At 50.4% G+C, this 25,225-nt stretch overlaps 8 protein-coding genes across 8 annotated transcripts; 6 read left to right on the top strand and 2 right to left on the bottom strand.

Annotated features, from left to right (window-relative positions):
* Positions 1-698: 698 nt before the first annotated feature.
* BDZ99DRAFT_293636 (uncharacterized protein) lies at positions 699-1,471 on the bottom strand. The gene has a single exon (XM_033714120.1). It carries the CDS (start codon positions 1,279-1,281, stop codon positions 823-825), a length of 459 nt encoding a protein of 152 aa, XP_033577992.1. The 5' UTR covers positions 1,282-1,471; the 3' UTR covers positions 699-822.
* BDZ99DRAFT_462306 (uncharacterized protein) lies at positions 1,077-1,734 on the top strand (the record flags this gene model as incomplete). The annotated part of the gene is made up of 1 exon (XM_033719820.1): positions 1,077-1,734. A coding segment is annotated over exon 1 (206 nt), but the record flags the coding sequence as incomplete, so codon positions are not given.
* Positions 1,735-2,098: 364 nt separating this feature from the next.
* Positions 2,099-5,384, top strand: BDZ99DRAFT_462304 (uncharacterized protein). Its single transcript, XM_033719819.1, has 4 exons — positions 2,099-2,439; positions 2,491-4,235; positions 4,287-5,149; positions 5,207-5,384. Exons 1-4 carry the CDS (start codon positions 2,223-2,225, stop codon positions 5,289-5,291), a joined length of 2,910 nt encoding a protein of 969 aa, XP_033577990.1. The 5' UTR covers positions 2,099-2,222; the 3' UTR covers positions 5,292-5,384.
* A 574-nt stretch (positions 5,385-5,958) lies between these two features.
* Positions 5,959-8,735, top strand: BDZ99DRAFT_441734 (DUF803-domain-containing protein). Its single transcript, XM_033717782.1, has 2 exons — positions 5,959-7,101; positions 7,189-8,735. The coding sequence occupies exons 1-2, from the start codon at positions 6,189-6,191 to the stop codon at positions 8,403-8,405; spliced, it is 2,130 nt and encodes a 709-aa protein (XP_033577989.1). The 5' UTR covers positions 5,959-6,188; the 3' UTR covers positions 8,406-8,735.
* A 653-nt stretch (positions 8,736-9,388) lies between these two features.
* On the top strand, positions 9,389-11,393 carry BDZ99DRAFT_293556 (uncharacterized protein). The gene is made up of 4 exons (XM_033714117.1): positions 9,389-10,456; positions 10,510-10,602; positions 10,659-10,769; positions 10,824-11,393. Exons 1-4 carry the CDS (start codon positions 9,493-9,495, stop codon positions 11,306-11,308), a joined length of 1,653 nt encoding a protein of 550 aa, XP_033577988.1. The 5' UTR covers positions 9,389-9,492; the 3' UTR covers positions 11,309-11,393.
* A 634-nt stretch (positions 11,394-12,027) lies between these two features.
* Positions 12,028-13,790, bottom strand: BDZ99DRAFT_293564 (uncharacterized protein). The gene has a single exon (XM_033714118.1). It carries the CDS (start codon positions 13,551-13,553, stop codon positions 12,210-12,212), a length of 1,344 nt encoding a protein of 447 aa, XP_033577987.1. The 5' UTR covers positions 13,554-13,790; the 3' UTR covers positions 12,028-12,209.
* A 1,005-nt stretch (positions 13,791-14,795) lies between these two features.
* BDZ99DRAFT_462299 (putative pyruvate decarboxylase) lies at positions 14,796-17,023 on the top strand. Its single transcript, XM_033719818.1, has one exon. It carries the CDS (start codon positions 15,015-15,017, stop codon positions 16,749-16,751), a length of 1,737 nt encoding a protein of 578 aa, XP_033577986.1. The 5' UTR covers positions 14,796-15,014; the 3' UTR covers positions 16,752-17,023.
* A 1,992-nt stretch (positions 17,024-19,015) lies between these two features.
* BDZ99DRAFT_293481 (uncharacterized protein) lies at positions 19,016-21,866 on the top strand. The gene is made up of 5 exons (XM_033714115.1): positions 19,016-19,740; positions 19,898-20,353; positions 20,402-21,072; positions 21,126-21,663; positions 21,716-21,866. The coding sequence occupies exons 1-5, from the start codon at positions 19,189-19,191 to the stop codon at positions 21,764-21,766; spliced, it is 2,268 nt and encodes a 755-aa protein (XP_033577985.1). The 5' UTR covers positions 19,016-19,188; the 3' UTR covers positions 21,767-21,866.
* Positions 21,867-25,225: the final 3,359 nt, after the last annotated feature.

Raw genomic sequence — 25,225 nt, 5'->3', positions numbered from 1 at the left:
AGGGATCAATGGCTTTTTCAACAGCTATGAACGTCAGATGTATATAATAGCTACTCAACTAGCTGAAAACCTATCTCCAGTATGATCGTTACGTGAGGTATGACAGGGGCATCGCTTGTAAGAATTTGAGATGGGCACGTCCATTGGTCAGCTCATGAATACGGACCTGTACGACGAGTACCTTCCAAGGTTGCATGACTGCCAAGTTCTGATGTTTCACGATGCCTTGAAGAGTTGTAGCTAGGTAGCGCATTAGGGAAACTGGTTTTCGGTACGAGCACAAATAGGCCGGATGCGGCGAAAATTTCAGTGCGGCTGTAATTCTATTGAGACCTGCACAAACCCGATCGTGACCAATGTCAGACTTGGCGAGAAACTGAACCCACGAGAGACCTTGTGAGGTGCTTAATGATCCCGTGGTTCGCAATCTGAAACTCATCACGGCCATGCCACAGTCTCTTTGGTGCTCAGCCCTGACCGGCTTGAGATTTGCATCCCTAGTATCATCAGCCAATCTTCTAAGATGCATATTAATAACATCTTGGATCATGTCCCACTTATAATCGAGCACCATAATGGCGCCCGATATATAAGAATGCGAGAGTTCTGATCACTCCTTGAGTTCACTGGCCGCCGTTCCCTATCGTCGAAAAGGGACATATTCATCTCATAAGCCGTCATGGTTTCTTCCATTCTTTCTTTCATCCTCTTCGCGCTACCGGTCTTGTCGTCTCCATTACTCGAAAAATGAGCCAGCTATCACATCGACGGATGTGATGCGTCGCTAGGAGATAGAAAACCTACAAAAGCCCAAGTCCTTGATTATGTCATCGATGACATGCAGTTGCTCGCACAAGCGGCTGTAGGAGCGTCCGAAGCGTCTCTGAAATCAGCTGCACAGGTGGCGTGGTTCGGGGCCGAGAGCGGGCAAAGAGTGTCGATGGAGAAGATCAACACCAGGTACCACAAGATGGCGAGATTCAAGTCCAACGTGCCGATCAAGGATGTCCACTTCGATTGCTCCAGCCCAAATGGATGCTGTAGAGCGGGACAGTGAGTGCGAATCTCTATCAGAGTTGGAGTATTGCTGATATTTACTAAAGAGGAGGTGTGCCTGCTTGTCAAAACAGTCGCGGAGATGAGGTCATCTACATTTGTCCCGCATTTTTCAACTGGCAGAAGCAAAGAGTGTACGAAATAGCACCGCCCACAGACAAACGAACTCGAGTAGATCTCGGACATCGAACTCAGGCTTATATTCTGTTGCACGAACTCTTCCATTCTCAATACGGTGGTGAGTTATCTATATCTGCTTGCTTAGCAATTTGAAACTGATGTTTTTAGCGGTTGACGTTAAAGAAACAGTGAAAGGCGAGCTTGGGAGGTCGTTTGCGTGCAGTGGCTATGGACAAGAGTGCATCATGAGAATCGCTTTGAAGAATCCGACGGAGGCGAGACGGAACGCGGATACTTTCGCCCTATTCGCTACCGCAGCGTACTACGGGATTGAAAACTGGGAGACAGACCCGAACGATCTTAACTAGCGCAGCAATTTCGTGGTTGTTGTTTCTAGTCTACTCAAAATATCAGAGCTTGATAGAGTCTGACGAAAACGAGGAGGGAGAGAGTCCTCGATCATTCATCACTTACTGGAGAGTGTAACGGATAAGACATTTAGAGCCTACTTATTTGTGACGCAAACTCGCGAGTGCAACAAATTTTCAATTTTAATTCACATCAACCTCTACTAAAGTAGACCGAACAATGAACAATGGTTATGATTCTCGTGTCTTCTCGCCTAGTGGTGCTAGGTCATATATCATTAGAGAGCTCAGAAATAAACGTCGTGAATACTTTATCTTGGCACAGCTACGTGCGAAGCGTTTGGAGAGAGAGGCAGGACACTTCGACCCAAGTTGGCTACCTATGGCGGATGCCATTTCATGTGGATGTCTCTGAAAGGGGCGGAGAGAAATGAAGAATGACGAGACGTCAGGATGTACTTCGTACCTACACCCTGGGATCACGCCAAGACCGAATATGTTCCGGCGCCAGGACGAAGCTCCGATGATGCTCACCTAGGCATCTGCTTCAGCACAGGCAATGCTACCACTACAAGAATGAATACTCCTTGCGAACCTTCTGCTCACTGGAGCTGTCATACGGTAGTTGGATCATGATAGACGGGCCAGAACCGCCAGAACCTACACGACCTGCCCAGTATGGCCTTCGACGCTGGAGGCTATGTTGCTCCAAGCACGAGCAATATCCAGGACCTTGATGCCGCCCTTCCCATGTTCAACGTTGAGAGGGTGTCTCTCCAGTTTGCGATATCATCCGACTTTGTAGCTGCTGAGGTTGCCAACAATGTGCTGATCCTCGCGCTTTCGACGGGCCGCATTCTGCGAATCGACCTTGACAGCCCCGCCGACATTGATGGTTCGTTCAAGCACCTGATAGAAGATCAAAGGGCATACTGATCGGGTACAGACATTGACCTACCCAAAAAGCCTGGCGAAATTGGGGTGATCCGACGACTATTCCTCGACCCCTCTGCGTCCCACCTCATTATCACGACCACGCTCGGCGAGAACTACTACCTCCATACCCAAGCACGGACACCGAAAACACTTTCGAGATTGAAAGGGGTTGTGATAGAAAGTGTAGCATGGAATCCTTCCCAACCGACTGCGTCAACAAGAGAGATACTGATTGGAGCATCGAACGGGAATATCTACGAAGTGTATATCGAGCCGTCTTCGGAGTTCTATAGACGGGAGGAGCGTTATCTGAAGGGAGTATATAAAGCTCCGGACGGGCCCATCACAGGCATCTGGGCAGATCTGATACCGGGGCGAGCGGACCTCCGACGAGTCGTGGTCGCAACACCTACGAAGCTGCTACATTTTGCGGGCAAGATTGGCCGACATGGAAACGAGGGCAGTGGGTCGATATTCTCGAAGCTGTTTGAGAGTGAATCGCCCAATGTCCACGATGTTTCAGGGCCACAGTCTTCCTCTCCATCGTGTCTGGCAGTCTCGCCGGAGCTCGAAGAAGCGCCATCATTAGACCCAGTAGGATCCGAAAAGGTATTTGCGTGGTTAATGTCACAAGGCGTTGTGCATGGCAAGCTTCTGACTTCGGCGGATACATCCGAGCTGGGCAGCAAGGTGTTCTCAGAGACGAGAATGTTCCCTAGATCGCAAATTCCCCCGTCCCAGACTGCTGGGGGTCGGCCGCGCAAGAGCCAGGATCCAGTAACATCCATGATTTTATCTCAGTGGCATGTTTTGCAGCTTGTCGAAGGCCGAGTTGTTGCTACCAACAGGTTGGACGACACAGTAGTGTTCGACCAAGCTATCCTAGAGGCTGGACAGACTGCACTTGGCTTGGTAGCTGACTTAAAAAAAAACACGTACTGGCTGTTCACTACCCAAGAGATATTCGAAATCGTGGTCACGGACGAGAACAGAGATGTTTGGAAGATCATGCTCAAGTCTCAACAATTTGAAGCTGCCTCTCAATTTGCCAAAACATCAGCACAAAAAGATGCAGTAGCCACTGCCTCTGGAGACTACCTCGTCGGCAAGGGACAATTTCTTGAAGCTGCGGCAGTTTACGGACGCAGCACGAAGCCCTTCGAGCAGGTAGCTCTCACATTCATTGACAACGGCGAGTCAGACGCTCTTCGAAAGTACCTCTTGACCAAGCTATCGACAATGAAGAAGTCAGCTGTAATGCAGCGGGTGATGCTGGCTACATGGCTTGTCGAACTCTTTATGGCGAAGCTGAACACACTAGACGATACAATCACGACGAAAGCGGAGCTCTCGGAAAGTATGAATGCCGCTGAGAGTCAAGACCAATTATCTACGACTCGGCGAGAATACCAGGACTTTGCATCTAAATACAAGGCCGACCTTGACCGGAAAACAGTCTACGAAGTTATCAGCAGCCACGGGCGAGAGGAAGAGCTTCTCTATTTCGCTACTGTTGTCAACGACTACAACTATGTTCTCGCGTACTGGATTCAACGAGAGCGATGGCAGGAATCCTTGAACGTATTAAAGAAGCAGACCGACCCTGAAATCTTCTACAAGTACAGTAGTGTTTTGATGGCAAATGTACCGTTGGACCTCGTAGAAATCATGATGAGGCAGAGCAATTTGGATGCTCGCAAACTAATACCTGCGCTTCTTAATTACAACAAGATAACAAATGTCCCTCTCGCACAGGTTCGTCTGTTCGTCATATCGTGATTTCAACCTGCTGACTTGGCTACTCAGAATCAAGCTGTGCGTTACCTGTACTTTGAAATCAATCAGCACCAATCCACGGATGCTGCTGTCCACAACACCTTAATATCCATTTACGCATCTCATCCCACTACCGACGAGTCCGCCTTGCTTTCCTACCTTGAGTCTCAATCGTATGCAAACGAGCAGGACTATGACGCGGATTTTGCACTCCGTCTTTGTATTCAACACAAGCGAGTACAGAGCTGCGTCCACATCTACAGCTCCATGCAACAATACGTTCAAGCAGTCGACCTAGCCCTCAAGTACGATGAAGTCGAACTTGCAAGCAATGTCGCCGACCGCTCCGACACAGACCCGGCCCTTCGGAAAAAGCTGTGGCTTGCAGTCGCGAAGAAGGTCATCTCCCAAAGCTCGGGGATCAAGACCGCCATCGACTTCTTGAAGCGATGCGATTTACTCAGGATCGAGGACTTGATCCCATTCTTCCCTGATTTCGTCGTCATTGACGACTTCAAAGAGGAGATATGTGCTGCTTTGGAAGAGTATTCGCGACAGATTGACGAATTGCGGAAGGAGATGGATGAGAGCGAGGAGACGGCTGCGCATATCAAAACGGATATCAAGGCCTTGGAGCAGCGATACGCGATTGTGGAACCGGGGGAGAGGTGTTACGTCTGCTCACTACCACTCTTGGCTCGCCAGTTCTTTGTGTTCCCGTGCCAGCATGCTTTCCACAGTGACTGCCTTGCTAAGAAGGTGGTCGAGCTTGCGGGATTCACGAAAGGAAGGAGGATTACAGAGCTACAGGTGGAAGTCAGCAAGGGCGTCAGCGTTGGCTCGAAACGAGAGAAGGCTATCAGGGAGCTGGATGCTTTGGTTGGGTCGGCTTGGTACGTGTCCCGCTATTCTTCCTCTTGGAACCCTCGACTAACTTTGATATGTTACAGTGTGCTATGTAGTGAGATGGCAGTCAAGCTCATAGATGAGCCGTTCGTTGCGTCCAATGATAACAAGGAGGAGTGGGCCTTGTAGGCTCTTTCTCAGTAGCGGCCTGTATATAGGAAACCCTTTTCAACGAACGAGAGTGGAGTAGATATGGTGTGGCATAGGGCTAGATGAGGAAGAAGTTTAATACAAGAAAGAGTAATTATCATTGATGCACAATTAGTGATTAATGTGGGATAGAAGCGTAGCTATGTCTAATACGAGATCTAATGAACAACGATGTGCACACTGAAATGTCACGTTGCTAAAGACATCTTGGACACTATCTACAGTCCTACGGTTCACAGTGGACCCCTGCACCCTGGTATGTGGGTAGAATGGGAATAGTTGAGAACGCTGTAGTCTCAGGTAGAGAATTGAAATAGGAATTTGAGTTTCTTGAATTCTTCACGAAGAAGTAGTCTTTTTGAGTAAAGTAGAGTTTGGGTGTAATTCTCTAGCTACGGCTGGGACATTATATCGTACAAACAGCTTTTACCTCATCTGTAAACAGACCCAGAAGTTAACGCCGAAGCAGATAATGCTCTCCCTCTCACAAGAAGTACTTACGTCGACCGTTGTGGCCGCCTATAAATCGCGATGAGGCGCACGAAGAGGCCCTGAGGCGCATGCAGGAGCTTGGATCAACTTCGTCATGTGAAAAGGCCCTCGAAGCTAACCAACCCGCTAACACCATCCAACGACAACGAGATTGTGTGTATCTCGAGACACCACAGGAGGATCAAGAGATGCCGTACCGTCCGCGCTCTATATAAAAACACTGTCGCACATGCCGCCGTCACGAAGCCCTCCATACCCTCCCCGCCGCAACAGAAGCTCCTCTACCGCATCGCCAACCGGGGAGACCTCCGGCCGCCCAGAAATCCCGTCGCGGGAACTGTACATTAGCAGATACATAAGAGGTGGAAAAGACGCGAGTAGGATATGATCATACCCACATCTAGCAGCAGCTATGCAGCAGTCAGCGGTACCACGACCTTCGGAGCCTTTAGCCACCATGTCTCCGCAACTATATCAGCGTCTCATACCTTCTCAGCGCCATCCCCATCTTCGACAAGCATTATACCGGGTATCGGCCGCGAGAACTGGTCGAGCTTGATAGGAATCATGACGGCGATTGTCGGCAATATCCTCATTTCGTTCGCGCTTAACCTGCAGCGTTATGCGCATATACGGCTGGATCGGGAACTGGAAGAGAGGGAGCGTGACAGGAAACAAGCGCGGAGAGCTGGGGCCGCGGAGGCGGCACAGAAAAGGAGGGTGGGTTTCGAGAGGACGGAGGAGGTACGAGACCCGCACATCATACGAAATGGGCAGCAAGCAGATGGAGTCGCAGAAACGGAACCTCTCCTTGCACGGCCGCGAGCAGCTGGACGCAATTCGAGTGAGACGGCATTTTCTCGAGACGGCGAGCCCGCGCTGAAGGAAAGCTATTTGCGTTCGCCGTACTGGTGGACCGGCATCATCATGATGACGATCGGTGAGGCTGGCAATTTTCTGGCATACGGATTTGCTCCTGCATCGATTGTATCTCCGCTCGGTGTCGTGGCGTTGATTGTGAACTGCATCATCGCCCCCTTCATGCTAAAAGAGCATTTCCGAAAACGGGACGCATTTGGCGTAGTCGTGGCAGTTGCTGGAGCTGTAGTCGTAGTGCTAAGCGCTAGCGACAATAACCCGAAGCTGGGACCCGACGAAATTTGGGATTTAATCAAGAGATGGGAATTTGAGGCTTACTTGGCCATCACAGCGGTCGTGATTCTGGTGTTGATGGCAGCAAGCAAAGAGTACGGGGCCAGGAGTATCCTGATTGATTTAGGGCTAGTGGGGCTGTTTGGTATGTTCAATTCTATGTTTGCAAAACCAAGCGCGTCTGCTATGCATGGTCTATCAAGCAAAGGGGCAGAGCTAATTGTGCATATAGGAGGCTACACAGCTCTTTCGACAAAAGGCGTCGCCTCACTTCTTTCCTATACCCTCTGGCGCGCTCTCACGTTCCCCGTTTTCTACCTTCTAGTTGCTGTCTTAATCTTTACCGCCATCATGCAGATCAAGTATGTCAACCGGGCTTTGCAACGCTTCGACTCTACCCAAGTCATTCCAACACAATTCGTCCTCTTCACCTTATCCGTCATTCTCGGCTCAGCAATCTTGTACCGCGACTTTGAGAGGACCGCGGGTGATGATGCAGGGAAATTTGTCGGAGGATGCTTGTTGACCTTCTTTGGCGTATGGCTCATTACCAGCGGCCGACCTAGGTACTCCGACGACGACGAGGAGGACCGCGAGCCAGAACCTGAAGACGCTATCAACCTCCTGAACGGTGAGCATTACCACGACTCTGTGGATGTCGAAGTCGGTAGCAGCACCCGCCGTTCCTCCACTATCCGAGCGTCATCCCCACCCATCAGGATCCCCGATCGGGCTCATAGCCCTTCGCCACCACAAACACCAATCATTACGTTCACACCACACGATGGCACTACACCCACGCTACCATCATCTATCCCTGACGCACCTTCTCCGCTTATCGAGAACCCATGGGAAGCAGCCCTGGCGGCCTCGCCCTCGCCGGTCCCATCTGTCCGTTCCGTTCCAAGCCCCCTTATCACCACATATTCCACCCCCGTACTTCCGTCCGAGCACCAAATTTCCTCTCTCTCTCCATCTCGTCCTCAAACGCCGCGTGTCCCTTCAGAAAGCGCACTTCTACCCGGAGTCTCTCCGGCGACACCAGCTACTGCTGGCCCACGACTACGGCGAGCGGGTACAATAGAGCGACTTGCCTCGCGCAACTCGATCGCCGGACCGCTACTCGCTAGTCCGCTGAGCTCGAGTCTCAGCGCGGTGGTGGCAGAGCTTAGGCGTGGGAGCTTGAGGGGATCTCGGGAAAGTGGAGAGTCGAGCGCCGCTGGCCGGCGGCGAGGGAGTCAGGTGTTTGACGCAGAGGGCAATGGGGATGGAGGGGCATTGGAGAGAGCGCGGACTTCTGGGGAACCTGAGACACGGACTGGAAGTAGAGCCGGTCGAGGGCGGAGTTTCAGCGGGACCCTGAACGAGTTATTGAGGGGTTTCCGAGGGAGTAAGAATAACAGTACAGATAGCGTAGATGCTGAGGAGCGGGAGGAAGGGGAGAGGTAATAGTAGAAGGATGGAGGATGGAGTTATTTATAGTCTATGTCTCCAGCGTTTGTTGACTATGATACCGCGCGCTTTTGGGTTGCATAGTTTGGCGTCCCTCGCTTTTGATATCAAATATATTACATATTTGTTGGGGCTAGCTTGCCTCCTTTTGGGCCTGGTAGCCCGGTATAGGAGCATGGACTCATCTGTTTTGAAAACTTCATGCTTATGTGCAAGAAGCAGAAGTCTGTTGGTTGATACTTGATATTGGACAGTTCGGCTTATTGTGCATGCTTCCCTATCATAAATTTCCTGGCCTGGACTATTAGAAACTCCCACAACGAGCCTTCAAGCAAGTTCAGTCTATTGTTGCGAGAGTCCATGAGAGTATGCAATACTTCAATGCAATGCTGCTACCTAGGGGTGCTCAAATATCACGGTGATTTCTGAGGAGGTTCAGTCACGTGACTAGATTCTGATAGTGGCTTCGTTTTTGATTGGTCAGATCTGATCACGTGACTGAATCTCCTCAGAAATCACCGTGGTATGTACGTGGCTTTTAAGTTGGAGACATTCCGGCTCTTGATGCTCCTCGCGGCTCACGTTACTTCCACTACTTGTGGCACCGGTGGTGTAGGCATATACGCCACGACGCGGGGATGTTGTTGGTGTTTTGAGTCAGCCAAGACGTGCATCCTTTCCCTCAATGTTCGTGTTCGGAGAATACCGCCTCCTCCCCCTGAGCCTGTCCCATGCCCGTTCCCAAGCCTTGCGCTCCGTCGGTCGGATTCTCGCACCCATCTGTCCTAGGGCTGGGGCTGAGACCGCGAGGCCTCTAAGCCCCACGATCATCCGTCTATCACTGGTGATTCCATAAACAAGACGCTTGCGCCGCATGGGGGCCAAGTCGCCGTGTGAAACAGTGCCAGCAGCGTGCCCGCTACGCCATCCTGCGTTTCCATCCGCATAGCGCGAGCGGACGCGGCAGCACTGTGCTTATTCTTATATTTCCCCCTTGAAGCTCCGAGTCCTTTCTGTCCCTTCTCGCGTCGTCCACTTGAGATCCCGCCGTCAACATCAAACCCAGCGGCTACGCTGCGCCACCATGGTCGACTACCGGCACCTCGAGGACCCGCAAAGCCCACCACCAAGCTACCACGCGCGATGGGACGAACTTCCCGCCGAGGATGTCAAGAACGAAGACTCCAAAGAGCCCGAAGCCAATGTCTGGGTGCAGCGGTTCCAATTGGTGCGCCAACGGACCATGCCAATGGTTGAAAAGGTCCATCCGTACTTGAAGAAGGATTTCCTCCCCACTGTTAAGAAGATGCGGCTCTCGAAAAAGCAGTGTTGCGCCTTCTTCCTGCTTGCTGTCTTCGCCGTCTTGCCATGCGTGCTCATGTTCAGTCTCGATACTGGAAGTGACCCATCCTCACCTAGTGGACCATTTGGCGCCAAGACACTGCTGTGCGGACAGCTGATCTACGGCTACGACGACTACAAGAACAACTCGACCGTAAAGGGCATTCAGGGTCTCTTCATTGTCGATGCAGCCTACGGAAACATGTCTTTCTCGCTCGTCAAGTTCATCGACATCCTGTGGGACCTTTTTGTTGGCCGAGGCGTGCAGTTCCTTGCGTGGTATGTCAGCTACGTTGTCTTCACCGACGCTCTACTCCGGGTGATTGAGCGGCATCCCGCTCCATTCCGAACCTTTACCCACCTCACTTTGGAGGGTGCCAGTCTTTCGTCAATGGGAGCTCTCGTCCGCGACATGAAGCGGTATCCAAGCCGGAGAACTAAGTGGCTCTTCGTGTACATAATCCTGTCTACTGGCTACGTGCTGTCCCTACCGACAATCCTGGGTGCCATGACGGGCTACGTCAGTACGTCGAAGGCTTTCGTCACCATGCAGGACGACGATTCGAGCCAAATGGTCCCACTGGCCGACTTTACCTACGGATTCCAGGTGTTTGATGCGTATAAACTTGGTCAACCGAATGGCTCTTGTATGGCACAGAGCATCTTCAATACCTACGATAACCTGGTCAATGCGCAGCTCGCGGACTGTATGGGTTCTCTTCCCTTCGATCTGAGAGCTCTACTAACGCTTTGTGAACAGGCGATTGCAAGTTACCCAATGGAACAATCGTTCCGGCTGAGACCAATTATTATGGCTACGATACGGGAAATGGCTACTCTTATGGAACACAGTGTACGAGAAGTCCGCCTCAACCCAAATTTGATATACTCATTAACGTAGTGGCTCAGGCACCTTCAACTACACGAACAACACTCAGGAGTTCACATATCCTCACTATGATCGCTCCTACTACTACGACCCGACCTACGGATACAACAACAACGGCCAGAACTACAGCTGTAAGACTTTCTCCCCTCCGCCATATCATCCGCCTCTCTAATCCTAACAAATAGGTAACTACCTTTATAATATCACCCTCAACGGCCATAACTACAAATTCGATCACCTGGACCTAGCTAGCGCAACCTGCTATAACGGCACCGCCTACGACGACGAATATCTCTCGAAAAACGCCCAGTGCATGCCAGACACGACGGTGAACACGTACCAATGGGGCTTCAGCACCATGCTCTCCGCCGTCTTCGTCATCGTGCAACTCATCTGGGCCTCCTCCATGTACGCCGTGTGGCAGGACGCGCAGTGGAACAGCGCGCTAGTGCGCGCCGGGTACAAGATGACGCAGCTGCGGGCCGTCTTCTCGCTCAGCGAGGCGGCGCAGCAGCGCACGGGTATGGAGAATGAGGAGCTCATGCGCATGGAGTCGAAGCGGCTGGAAGAAAATTTGTATGGGAGGAAGACGTTGGTGGATTATGGCATGTGGGAGCGGAAGAAGCTGCCGTTTATGAGAGAGGATGAGGCGTCGAGTTCGAGGTCGTGATAAGAGCGGAGATGAAACGGATGAGAAAAACATACGAGGTGTCTGATACACCGAGGGAGGGCGCGCGATTCCCTCGACTGGATTAGAGCCGCACTGGATAGACGCGAAGAGAAGCCGCCGCTACCGTGTACGAGGATTGCACGAAAAGACACCTAACCACGCGGAAGAGGATGTGGATGGCATGGAAGAGCTCCGAAGCCACGACACCAGTATGCGCAAGCGGTGCTCAGAACGACGTTAGACGGATACACTGGGCGGAACTAGACAGGAAGACACGGAGAGAAATATTAGTAGTCCATCAATACGAATCGCAGATTCTATCAATCGATATTTACATCGTATTTGGACTTCTTAGAGCCCCTGGAGGTATCCCAAGCAGTGCCAGCAATACTGCCCAAAGCTGTACCAACGATCTCAGCCTCATCTCCCCCCTTCGTTTAATCAAATTACTTTACCCGACTTTCTGCTTCCTACCTGCTCGTCGGCCCCCTTGTCCCCTTCAGCCTCCAGCCCGAATCCTTTCTCGCTTGGCGTAGCAAATTCCCCGAGCAACGAAATTCCCTGCGCCATGATGAACGCGAAGCTATCCGTTCTAGGCTTTTGACCCGCAAGTCCTGTCCTTGGCCGCGGAGTCGCTGGCGTTATTGCGTCGTCATTTCCCAAAGTGGTGTGGCGAAGGGCTGTCGGTGATATGAAGAGCATGCCCTCATTACTAAGGGACACGTACTTGAACTCGGTGGGTGAGGTGATAGGTTCTATATTCACGGGGCGCCAGGTTCGAAGGTATTGGAGGTCTAGTTGGCGTTAGCTTTCATTGGACGAATTCATTTGGTAATGGAATGTGAAGATAGGGTAGGACTATCAGAAGTGGATGTGAAAAGTAAACTTGGGAAATAAAAAGTTAACGCAGGAATAGTAGTTGCATACCATGCAAGAGTTTTGCTCCATCCGGTTCAGTGTTAGAAATTCTGTCCTCCCACGTCTCCTTCCGCTTCGTGGCCCAGACCGTCTTCCTGCCGTTCAGTTCAAAACAGATGCGGAGGATACCCCCTACCTGGATGTCTTTCAGGAGATGGACTAGGCCGAGGACTTCTCGCAATACCATAGCTCTTGAACTCCGCTTCACCAAGATGATCTCGAGTAGCTTCAATGCTCTTCTCTCGCCGCCCTCGTTGCTCTTCGTACCCCTCGTGCTTTTTGATCGCCTTAAACGCCCTAGACGGCTGCTAGATGTGCTGGGAGCCGTCGATTCCCGCTCTGGTGCAAGTACCATTCTAACGATAGACCTTAAGCACTTTTGAATGATCAGTGAATCTTCCACCTCCTCTTTGAGAGACTTCATCCTGTATCCGCCACCTCCATGTCCATCGCTCCCATCCATCCAATTTTGCTCCTCGCGGCCTCTTCGGACGGCCGCTTCGGTACTAGGCACCGGCAACCGTAGGATGAGCCGGGAGACTCGGCGGAGAGATAATTGGACCATGGCTGGAGTTTCAGTGATCCAAAACTTGTGCAGCCTTTTGATTTGAAGGTCTGTGTAGGACGCAGATGAGTCGTAAATAGCGGCTAGATCTACGATGAAGATGTTCTTCGAGAAGAAGACATCGAGAGCTCGGTTTCTGATGCTGTGCGAGACGAGGAAGAGCGGGCAATCTAGGGACTGCCGGAGCGTAGTATGGGCGTTACGACCGGGTATTTGCATGATATCGTGGAGCTCGTGGCCGATTGGTATTATCAAAGGGACGGTAAGCGCATAGCTGAGAATCTGATTAAGAATAGCAGATGACAGAGATAGAAGAGAGGACGAGGGGCGGTTCTCAGGCCATGGATTGAGGGAACGGGGTGTGCTCGATGTTGTGCATGTCGTGAGATCTGGGACGGAAGACACATTTGACTTTGTGGTATTCGAAATGCTTTTGCACGAGTGACTGGAGATTGGCGTGTTGCTGTGCTCATGATGGAAGTATTGCCAGGGCCATTTTAGAATGTAATGCCTTGCTATTGGATGTGCGTCTTCTCTTGTAGTGTCCTCGGTGCGTCTCTCGAGAAGGGAATGCGCATCACATGTACAGTCTTTGGCCGTACATTCTGTTCCACAGCTACCGTATCCTTGAAAAACAGATCGGTACGGCGTATGAAGATTTCCTTGTTTGGTACCATGATCAAATGAACTAAAGTCGAAGTCGAAGTGTGAAGTCGGGAGATCAACCGTTGATTGTGGGATGAGGCGAGTAGCTTCGGCCATGGAATGCTAGATTCGATATGGTCGGCTGAGTCCCGTAGGTAGTATGGGATGAGAATTAATAGCATCAAAGGACTGAATGCAACGTAAGAGCTAGTTTGGCGATACTCAAAGCGTAAGAAGCCAAAGAAAAATGTGGGGAGGACGTTGATTGATGGCAGATCAAAGATTTACTACTCGGCCCGGTTTGCTAGAAAGCTTCGGCAGTAAGACGACTCGTATGCTCTACGTTGTGTAACAAGAGACCAGCACCGTTCTAATCCAACCTATAAGAAGCTCACCATCTTGTGAACAACACCCCGTAAAAGATAGTGCATAGCTCGTTTAAAAGATCCCAGCCTCAGCATAAAGTCGCATAGGACTCCCAGCTGTCAGTTGAATCAAGCGGCTAGTCAAAGATGCTCGATACAAGGGCTGTCCCTAGATTAAGTTCGCATAAGTAAGTTCTAACGCATTGCTTGGCCTTCAGGTGTGCCTCAGAAGAGGACCTGGCGGCCGAAGCATGTCACGACCTCATGGTTCAGGCCACAGAGGTCACTTCGTTCATACGGAAATTGCGAAATCAGGGTCGAAATCAGGGAGCGGTTGCGTATTCTTGGACACGTGAAACAGTAGAGAGATTGAGATGGATCACCTCCTGGAAAGATGGCCAACAGAAGATGAGAACGTGGCGCAAGAGTCGCCGGTACGATAGAAGCTTCTGGGATATGAGCGGCCACAAACCTTGGAACAAGATGCATGAATTCGCTGTTCTTCCTCTCCTTCAACAATAAAACAAGGGGCAATAAGGCACAGACAACGCGAGGCTTGCATCAGGCACGAGTCGTTTCATTGTACTTCTTACCCCTAGGGTCAGCTTAGGCGATGAGCTTGAATCTAAGAGATACCAAAGTGGAGATCGAGGTACTCTACCAACGAGATGTTTGAGCAGCCAGAGCGAAGTCCGAAGTTGATGAGGATGGAAGTGAACGGACTTCGATCGAAAGAAGTGGGCGTGGGGCAGAAAGACAAGTGGCATCTAATTTGTATACAGTAATGCCACTTTTCTTGCTTATGCCATCAACTTCTAACTTTCAGCTTTCCAACATAGACATAGAGGAAGTTCAATTCTACAGAGCGACAATAGACTGCGTATCTTGCGTATTAGCCTAGGTATTTACTGGCTTTCCCTTTTTCGAAGCTATCTACATCTGTACATTTAGTATGAACGGTGGGTATTAAAGCGGTATCGCACAGCACGCCTCCCTTTGTAAAAAGCCTTCAACTTATGTGCACGTTCAAGTATATAGAAACGCTCTTCCTTCCATACTAGAGTTAAGTATGCCCATTTTCGAATCAGTAAACAATCTCGATCTAATCCAAAGGAAGGTCGATGTCGCAACTCTCAAGGTAGTTTGCCTGAAGCATAATTATTTCTTGGACTGCTGGCCAAGGTAGCCGAAACTATACTCTGGGATACTCAGGATGACCACAACAGTTCCCCTGGCCTCCTATCTCTTCACTCGACTCCGCCAGCTCGGCATAGGCGCAGTGCATGGCGAACCCGGCGACTACACCCTCCGCGCTCTCGACTTCATCCGCCCCGCAGGCCTCCGCTGGATAGGGAACTGCAACGAGCTTAATGCCGGCTACGCCGCTGATGGCTATGCAAGAGTAAAGGGCATGTCGGCATTTTGCACGACGTACGGCGTTGGCGAGCTGTCAGCCATCAACGCTGTCGCTGGCTCTTATGCTGAGTACTCGCCTGTGGTGCATATTGTCGGTTGTCCCGCGAGGATGGTGTATGGCTCCAATAGGTTGGTACACCATGCTCTCGAGACTGGGAATATGAGAGTGTATGCGGATATGTATGCAAGGGTGACGGCAGCGCAGGCGAACCTCACTGATGCTAGGACTGCTCCTGGCCTGATTGATCGCGTGTTGGAGGAGTGTCGGATTCAAAGTCGACCTGTGTATATTGAGCTACCTTCGGATATGGTAGAGGCACAAGTTGACGAGTCTAGATTGAGTGCACCGCTCCACATCGAACCACCTACGAACGCTCGAGATCTCGAGGATGCAGTAGTAAACGAAACGCTTGAACGGATATACTCGTCTAAGCGTCCGTACATTCTTGTCGACGGCCTCGTTCGCCCGGATGGCATTGTCGATGAAGTCAACGAGCTTGCTCGCGTGACAGGCTTCCCTACCCTGGCTATCACCTTTGGGGGAGGTATCATCAACGGAAGCTCGGAGAACTACCATGGTGTCCACGCTGGAAAATTCGGAAGTATAGATCACACCCCCTATACCGACTCCGCAGACCTCGCCCTCCTATTCGGACCACTTCTCAGCGACACCAACACCCAAGGCTGGTCCGTCGTCCCAAAAGAAGACATAACCATCTCCTTCCGCCGCAACTCCATCGACATCGGTTCCGCCTCACACGAACTCCGAATCAAGAGCTTCATGCGATCTCTCCTCTCCAAACTCGATCCATCTAAAATTTCCGCCGGGGCGCCAAACCCACCTCTTAGTTCACCCCGAGACCTCCTCAAGAGCCTCCCACCCCCAGACCCCTCTGCCCCCGTAGACCAAGACACCTTCTACCTCCGACTCTCGCCTTTCTTCCGCCCCTACGACATCATCATCTGCGCAAACGGCACCCCCCTCGTCGGCGGCCGCGACTTCATCCTCCCACCCGGCGCAAGACTCGTCAACTCTGGCGTCTGGCTGTCAGTCGGCCACATGCTACCAGCAGCCCAAGGAATCGCCGTCGCGCAGCGCGAGGCTCTCGAAGCCGGGCAACAGCCTGGCAGGACGATCTTATTCGAGGGCGACGGGAGTTTCCAAGCCACCGCGCAAGAGCTCAGCACGATCATACGCTATCGACTCGACGTGACGATCTTCATTGTGAATAATGATGGGTATACCTTTGAGCGGCTGATTCATGGGTTGGAGGAGGAGTATAATGATGTCGCGCCGTGGCGGTATCCAGAGGCGCCGAGGTTCTTTGGGGCGCCGGAGGATGGGTCCTATGCGGTTGAGACGCATGATGCGAGGAATTGGGGGGAGTTGCTGAAGGTGCTGGAGAGTGAGAGTTTTGGGGATGGGAAGGGGCTGAAGATGGTTAATGTGTGGATGAGGAGGGAGGATGTGACGAGAAATTTTAAGGCGGCGTTGGTGTTGGCGGGGAAGCAGTTGCTCGCGGGTTCGGAGTGAGAGAACATCCTGTACGGATAGAAACAATCTTTGGGACTTCGGTCAAGGGTTCTTCATTTTGGAAATATGATTCGTCTACGCCTGCCATCGAGGGCAAGCTGTATTGAATGCTCCCACGGCCTTGCTACCCAGATTCTGTGGTCGTCTCAAATGCATCCTCTTTGCGCGGAAATATATTACGACCTGGACCGCAAGAACAGTCATCAGTGCTCCAACGAAGATCGTATAATGGCTCCTATAGTTGACATCTCGAGTACACGCAGCGAGGGAAAAAAGCCTTCTGAAGGCGTTGGCGGCTCCGTAGCCGAATTCGATTCAGCGGAGATATCGCAAGTACTGTGAATTCGTGAAAATCTGACTCGAACGTATAATTGTTGAACAATTTTACTTACTGCTCTCCAGGCTCCCGCCACGTTGTTCGCCCACACGTTTAGGTGTAGGGTTCGTAATACGATAGAAATGTGTGGTCATCACAGCGTGGCGGGGTTCCATAACATCTAGATAAAATTGACGCATTGGAATCAAAAAACATGCTAGGAACAATGGTTTCGTACCCTATTATGGAACCCCAGGCGAAGCATGGGCAGTCGACGTTTTCCGCTTTGCAAGACTGTAGCATTGCTTGATGAGAGGCAATGCAGGAGTCATATGTTCTACTGGGCGTTAACGGTATGCTTGGGAATAGAAGAGCGTGTACCAGTACTCACCTGCTTCTAATCTCTATCATCTCTAGTGATAGCGAAATTCTTGCTAGAAAGAGTACGAGTATCCACCTGAGCTGAGTCATCCTTCAATATGCGAAAATGTGACTTGAAATATGAGTCAAGCTCCGACTGTTGATGTTGCTAATTCGGAGATAGTGCGCTGAGGCAAGCTATTGGCGTCCTTGGTTGCGAAGAGATACGGAGGTATAAAGTTAATACGTCATGAAACGAAGAGAAGGTCCTGAAACAGCTACGAATGCACGTCTACGGCTACCAGGGACACACACACACAGAACTGAGCGCGAGAAGAGTTGAGAGTTCTATTAGTGAATTTTAGATGGGATACGAAGTGAAGAGTAATAGGGGGTGAAGAAATTAGAACAATTCTCTAGGATGCGAGTGGCGTTAAGGGGTTGGCAAAAGAGGACTACTGATAAGCCTAAGTGAACTGAGCGGTTGGTTACACATCATAATATCTTTCAAGCTTTTGGAGCAAGCATATTTTCTAAGTCGGGCTTGTACGTATTTGCGGCGAGTAAACTACCTACATAGGTAAGGCGTTCGTGGCTTTTTTGAGGCCATGGCTCGACGAGGTGCGGGGCCTCATCAAGTGGTGCAAGGATGCCAGCTTGGAGGCATTTCATGCGCTAGAAGCTTTCACATATGCGATAATGGCGTTTACGACCTGCAGACCTTGCACATAATCGTCTTGAGCTATAAAGAGAATAGCTGTTCACCTCATCAAATCTTTTTACAAGATTTTGTCGCTGGTGAGCTCTGAATGCCCCCAAATGATACTAATTAGGCTTTGAGGACAGGGTGAATTTACTAGGGATAGGTTTTGCTCGGTCACCGAAGAGCTGCAAGTCTGTCCGCTTCAGCTCAGCGTACAGAGTTCACGAATGCGCCAGAATTCTCAAAGCTTAGGGCTCTTTTCCGAAATAGAATCCCGGGCACTCGTTTTGCCATTATAGATCCTAGACCGCGACATGTTGAAGAGAAGTCGGAGGCTGAAGTATGTGGTGTCGGTTAAGGAGAGAGAATGGCTCGCTAAGCGCGCTAAGCCATGAAGGGTCGTGGACTAGACGACCTAGGCTAAGGCAACAAGGCATGGAGAATGTGCCAGCAGGGACTAGAGCGTCATTAGGTCATCCACGTGAAAGCTTAACGTTATCAAACAGGCGGCTTTGTAAGGCGCCACAGCGCCTTCTCGAAGGCGCTAGCAAAATCGACGTTGAAATTTCGCTGGTTGATCAATGGTGCCGTCGCTTCCGTGGCTTGATCGATGCAGCTTCTGGTGACCAGCTGGACACTACTTTGGTTCTGCTAGATAGCGAGCCTGTCGATGCGATCGGCGAGAGTGCCGCAGACGTGATCTATGGATAGGCATAAAAAGGATCGTTGCGCCCTCGTTGTGATATTTGTTGTTTGTTACCTAAAGACGCAGAAAAGGCGCCCTGCAATCCATCTCAGCCTTATCGGCAATTCGGCCTTTGGACGCCCAGTCTCCTCCGTGGCCAAGCCGCTAGAAACATTCGCTCCCCGCCCTGGCCGCCCTGGCCGCCCTGGCATGTGCGGTGCCGAGAGACGGTGTCGTGACTCTCGAAGCCTCCTGTCATTGTCGATTGTCATTAACGAAACAGTGAGGGGGCCAAGCAGGACATCGTTGCACTTTCACAGTATTTTTCCGCCCGGCGAGTCACTGAGACAGTCACAGGGGGGATCTTCCATTCATGGCTGATTCCGCGTCTCCCACGCACAGTTCAACAACCTCAACGCCGTCGGGAAAGGTCCACACCGGCCGACAGCGGACCATCGCATCGTGCTTAACTTGTCGAAGACGCAAGGTTCGCTGCGACCATGGCCATCCCATATGCGGAGCTTGCCAGCGTGGCAATCATATATGCACATATGCCACCGAGCAAGCTGCTCTCCATCACCAGCCCTCCACGGGAGTGGGAAAAGTATCTAAGCTCTCACCGCCAGCATCATCCAAGCTCGCGCGGAATTCCGATGTTCAGGCCCGACTAGATAGACTAGAGGCTCTCCTGGAGAAGGCTGTCACTGGGGGCCAGAATGGCCAGAAAGTCCCATATAGATCTGACGCCGAGTCTCCTCATGACCGGCACCTAGATCGCGAGCCTCCCGGCCTTACGCCTTCCTCCAATAGCGGGAGCACTCATGGCGCCGGTATCTCGTCCGATGGCCATGATGGCACTTTGCTCCTCGAGGACGGGCAATCTCAGTTCGTCTCCTCTCTGCATTGGGCTCTTTTAGCGGATGAGGTGAGTTACGGCTTTGCCCTTTGAAGCCATCTCTTAGTTTTGTCAAATTCAGTCACACTTTGGGTCAGATATGAGCAAAAAAGTGCCCCACGTCTTATTTCCTGACGGCACAGAGTTCTGTGTTTCTGAAGAGTACATCCCCACTGACGTTTACTAGATACAAGACATCAAAGCCCTTCTTGGAGATGGATCTGAGCAAGAGACGGCGAATAAGCACCGCCGTCCTACCCAGACATCCTTAGGGACGCTGTTTGCCTTAGGAAGCGGCACCCACGGAATCGATCTGACCAACTTCCTACCAGATACGCCGGAGCACTGCGAGTCTCTTCTCGACACCTTCTTCTCCAATGTTGACCCAATGACGAGGATTATCCATAAACCGACTTTGTTGCGTCAGTTCAATCATCACGTCCGTGATTCCACCCCGCTTGCGTTTGCAATTTTCTTCTCCGCTACCAACAGCATGACTTCAGCAGCCGTTAAAGAAAAGTTTGGTGTTAAGAGGGATATTTTAATGGAGCGCTTTGAACAAGGCCTCGAAGTGGCTCTCGCACGGGATAATTTCTTGACTAGTGCTAGCCTGGAAGTGCTACAAGGCTTTGTTTTATGGCTTGTAAGTGCCCCTAATGTCAATTTGGTGTAATATATGCTTACAATTCAGACTTGCATCACCAAAGAAGACGACATGAGTAAAGCGTGGACGTTGCTGGGGCTTGCGATTAGAATTGGGCTAAACCAAGGTCTGCACAGGGATCCATCACTATTCCCTGCTGGTTCCATGGACACTGTCACTATAGAGGTCCGCCGACGCCTTTGGCATCAGATATGCCACCTTGAATTTCGTGCCGCAGAGTGTAAGGGGCAGGAGCCTACAGTTTCCGATGACGACTTCACTACCATGATGCCCCGAAATGTGAATGACGAGGACTTGGAAGAAGGCTGCAGCCCAGGCTCGGCCCCTTACGATAGAAGCTCATTCACCGACATGGCTTTTCAGCTTGTTCGTTTCACTGGCATGCGCTGCATGAGAAGAATTATTCAGAGTACGTATCGACTAGAACGCAGGATTCTGTGGTCCGGACTTCGAGGACACTCTGCCCCTGATCCAGTGCTAGAGCTTCAGATCCTATACAAAGAAATCAAGACGTTGGTGGATGAGATGGTTGAAGAGAATCGCACCAAATACCTGCAGTATTGCGATATCAACGTTCCAATGCAACGGCTTTGCTTGGGCCTTGCATCTCTAATTGAGTGGAGACCCTGGGTATTGTTTTGGCTGAGGATACCTAGAGCCTATCGAGACTCTGTTTTCTCTATAGACATTCGGAGAACGTAAGTTCGACCCCTTTCACACTGCTGTCATTAGCTGACTGAGAACTGACTAGGATATTCTTCAAATCTGTGAATCTCATCGAGACGATCAACGGCGCAACGGCAGACGCTGAAGCGGAGCGATTTCATTGGCACATTGGCGGCCATGCATCCTTCCAAGCAATCATGCATGTTCTCTCAGAACTGCGCAACCCGGAGTTTGAGACTCCAGATCGACTGCGAGCTTTGAGGGCCCTCCAAGTCACAAGGACTCTCAAGGAGGGGCTTACCAGTAAACCCTGGCTAGTGGTGAAGTCCATGATTGACAGGGTGATTTCAGACCATTTAGCCACTCAACTGAGTCGACCACACACGGCAGCTACTTCCTCCACTTCGTATCCAAGCAGCGAACCCATGGATTTGTCAAAGCAACTAGCTGAAGTAAACATGGGAGCAGGGCCGCCTTTCTATGTCGACGAAAACCCATCTTACACCCTTCCCGAGCCCACTAGGGCTCCTGGACAGTATGTCCAGGTGGATTTTCCCCAAATGAACCTGAACAACATGGTTGGATTGGACTTACAACAAGACGTCTCAATGGATTTCGATTGGGTAGGTCAATGTAACTTCATGGCTGCAACGTATTCCGCTGACAATGCCGTAGGGATTCTGGGGGGATCCGGTGGATCTTGCGACCGTCGACTACTCCTCATGATGCCTTTCTGGTAGTATGCATTTTATGTATACTCTGACCCTATCTGAAAGAGCAAGATATCGTATAGAGCTTGACAGAGCTGGGTCAGGAAATCGTCTTTGAGTAGAGCCAGCAAAATGCGACTTACTGCCAAGGGGTCTCCAAGGCTTTGCTGCAATCCCTTGTTCGTCCCTGTTTCCGACATGCAAGAAGTTTCAAATCAGCTTCGGGAATGCAGAAAACACAGATGAGAATGACGATTGTTGCGAGCCAGGATTTGGCAAAAAGCTATCAATGGGGGTCTTCGCCAACAGTTCCGAAGGCCTTCTGCCTCGGCCGAGAACCGATTCGCACGACAAGAGGCCACAGTTACATAAGGAAAGGTTTTCACCTTGCGAACCATCCCTAAACTGTGTTTCGGCGTCATTTTCGTAAACTAGAGAGCCCGTGATTGGTTGCTATATGCCCGGCTCAAAAAGTGGAGCTGAGCGTGGCAGTGACCAAATCGGGCGAGGACAACACGCGCCCCAATCTGGCGAGTAGGATGGTGGTCCAGAGCCTTTTTCATGTATATGATGTTAGATTTCCTGTGCAATACTGTCTATATAGAACTTCATTCAACTTTCTCGTTTAATTGTCATTGACCATTACAATCACTTTCTCGTCGAATGTCAAAATCATCATGCCAACCATCGGGATTTAGAAACAAGTCATCTAAAAACAATCTTCAAAGGAAGCACGTAGCTGCCCTTAGTGAAACGTCAAAAGTGCAGATGGACGCCGAACTAGATGAGGAGCGACAGGGGCCCAGCACCACCGCGCAAAAGGCAAAAAGAAACGCCACGATACCAGGGATCAATCTTGCGGCCGCAAAGAAGACATCAAGCAATTGCCACCTGGGTTTGATCGCACCCCACTCCACGGGCTACTACTGTGACCTGTAGTAGCGGGCTAGCCAGCGGCGCCCTGCAATTGTCCCACTGGACAATCTTAAGCTTGCCTCGCTTCCAACTTGGAGGCCGCTGATAAATAACGGGTATATATGGTGTCAGTCAGGTAAGAGCAGTGTGGGCCTTCGCAACGATGTCGGAGGTGGCAGGAGGGGTGATGCCTGGGAACCAATCAGCGAAACTGAACACGTAGAAAGACTGCTTTTGAACCCCAGGACCGTGCTTGATATCCGATGTGGTGGGTTTTACATCAAGTATGCCAATTTCTACCAGCGACAAGGGACTTTAAAAGGTACCATGATGCGTTTACTAAAGACTAGGTATCAACTTCACAATTGCAACTTTCAATTCGGACCTCAACCGGAACGGACATGGCAACAAGATTTGCGAGATCTGTAGAAGAGCTTCGTAGCAGTGACTGCGCCATCGAGCCCGCGTGTGATATACGCTGCAACGAAATTTACATTATGTTTGCCAATTTTTGCCAGTGGCGGACGGTTTCAAACGATGTCCACGATTCAATCTCCAGAGACCGGACGACTGTCGCGGTAGTTTCAGCGTTCAATTTGGACTATTAATTTGGAATAAACTGAGTAATGGAATAAGCATTCCTCTTAACTCGTCATAGAGCTTCGTAGCAGTGACTACATCGTCAAAGACCCGCTTGATATATGACCCCGGAACGTTCACATCCTGTGTGTGAGCCTTTGACGGTGACGGAGGAATTCAGATGGCGCCAAATATGTAATCTGCTAGAGACTACAGATCGCCTCAACCCAAAATTGGAATGGACATGATCATCATCTTCTATCTCGCGCGTTCTTTTTTTTCAGCGAGCTCGGCGAGAACAGCCATTGTAAGGAGGGGCGAGAAGAATAGCTAGGAGGGGGCGTCGAGCCTTCCTCGTATATGTTGTGAGGGAAGAAGAAGTATTGAGTGCCATTCGACAATATGATTGTTATTTCTCTCAACCTGTGAAAGTGCTTCGTTATGGTGACTATATTTTCAAATCCAGACTAATATGGAACGCGACGGTCTTTATTTACATCACGCGTATGAGGCTTATGGCCTTACGGGGGTAGTCTTATGGTATAAAGAGCTTTGCAAGACTGAATTCAGGAAATTTTCATGTCTATTTTCAAGCTCAAGTTGCGTTTTGAAAGATTCAAATCAATACATCATGAGCTATTATCGTGCTAATTATGCATGGAAGCCGAGAACGTTTTATAGCAGTGCCTAGGCTGTCAAAGGCCTCTATAACGACTCCGGAATCTTTATATCATGTTCAAAACCGTGAAATCTCATTGTAATCAGAGTTCACAAAAGGCCGGACTGCCCCTGGGAGGTTGCAAACCTCTTACACGGAATATACACATACACGTCCTCGGATCGTAGATCTAACGAGCCTTTAATAGTATGTTCATTGTGACGAAGCATTCTTAGCTCACCCACATGGTCAGGGCAGCTATCGTGTGTGATACTTTAATTTCGCACATTAGAAACGCAATTTGAGCTCTAACTTTGAGATCGCATCTCTGAAACTCGCGTTCCGCATCGTTCTCAATGCCCTTTGACTGGCTCTCTGAGGTTGTAAATCCCTTACAGGTAATGTGAAGGTCGTCGGGTCATATATCAAGCAGCTCTTTATCAGTGTCTTCACTGCTACGAAACTTTTGTCGACACTGCCGAGGCTCTCCAGCACCGACCCCTGTCTTGCCATCAGATTCAGCACCAGTTTCGCAAACTTTGTTGAGACGATTGAGGCTGCAAAGGCACGTCGACTATGTCACTTACGTGAACGAACTGAATACGCGTCATAGGATTGAATGGGCTCTCAAAATGATGTCTAATATACGGTGTGAGTACCTTTACATCTTGTATTGAGCTATAACGGCCTCACGGGGGCAGTCAGGAGGTGGGATGAACGTGTAGCATGCAATTCTCAGAGCTGTGATACTGGACGTACTTCTCATGTTGAATTTATGATGGCTTAGATTCGATAACAATGCAGTGCTTCTATGTTGACCGCGTCCGTAAGCTTTGGATGCTTCGTAGCATTACATATAGCCTCAAAACGATGCCTAATATGAACTGCAGTGAGCTTTAAATTATGTGTTTTCGAGATTCAAGACCTTAGAGGGGCATTCAGACGGCGCTAGGAGGGCTGAAATGCCATTTCCAGAGCCGTGATATCGGGAATGTTACTCCATGTCTCAATTCCGAGACGCTCAAATTAGAACCCTACACAATGATACAGCACTGACCAAGTTAGTGTCTGTCTTCCCCTGTGAGGTTGTAAATCATCTGCATAGGATGTCAAGATCACTCCGGCGTATATTAGGATAGATTCTGGGGGTTTAGTTACTGCTGCGAAGCGGCCTCAGCTCGGCTTCTAGGATATTCGAACGTAATCTCCGGGGCCATGGTATCAAGCATATTGCTTCATGTCTCGTCCTGGACGGCTTGGTTTAGAGTGGTGCATATTACATGTTTGCGAACCATGTCAAAAAACTGAAGACGCTTCGCAGCA

Source organism: Mytilinidion resinicola, assembly GCF_010093595.1.
Source record: "Mytilinidion resinicola strain CBS 304.34 unplaced genomic scaffold BDZ99scaffold_8, whole genome shotgun sequence".
Taxonomy (NCBI): Eukaryota; Fungi; Ascomycota; class Dothideomycetes; order Mytilinidiales; family Mytilinidiaceae; genus Mytilinidion; species Mytilinidion resinicola.
This window is presented reverse-complemented; position numbering and strand designations above follow the sequence as displayed.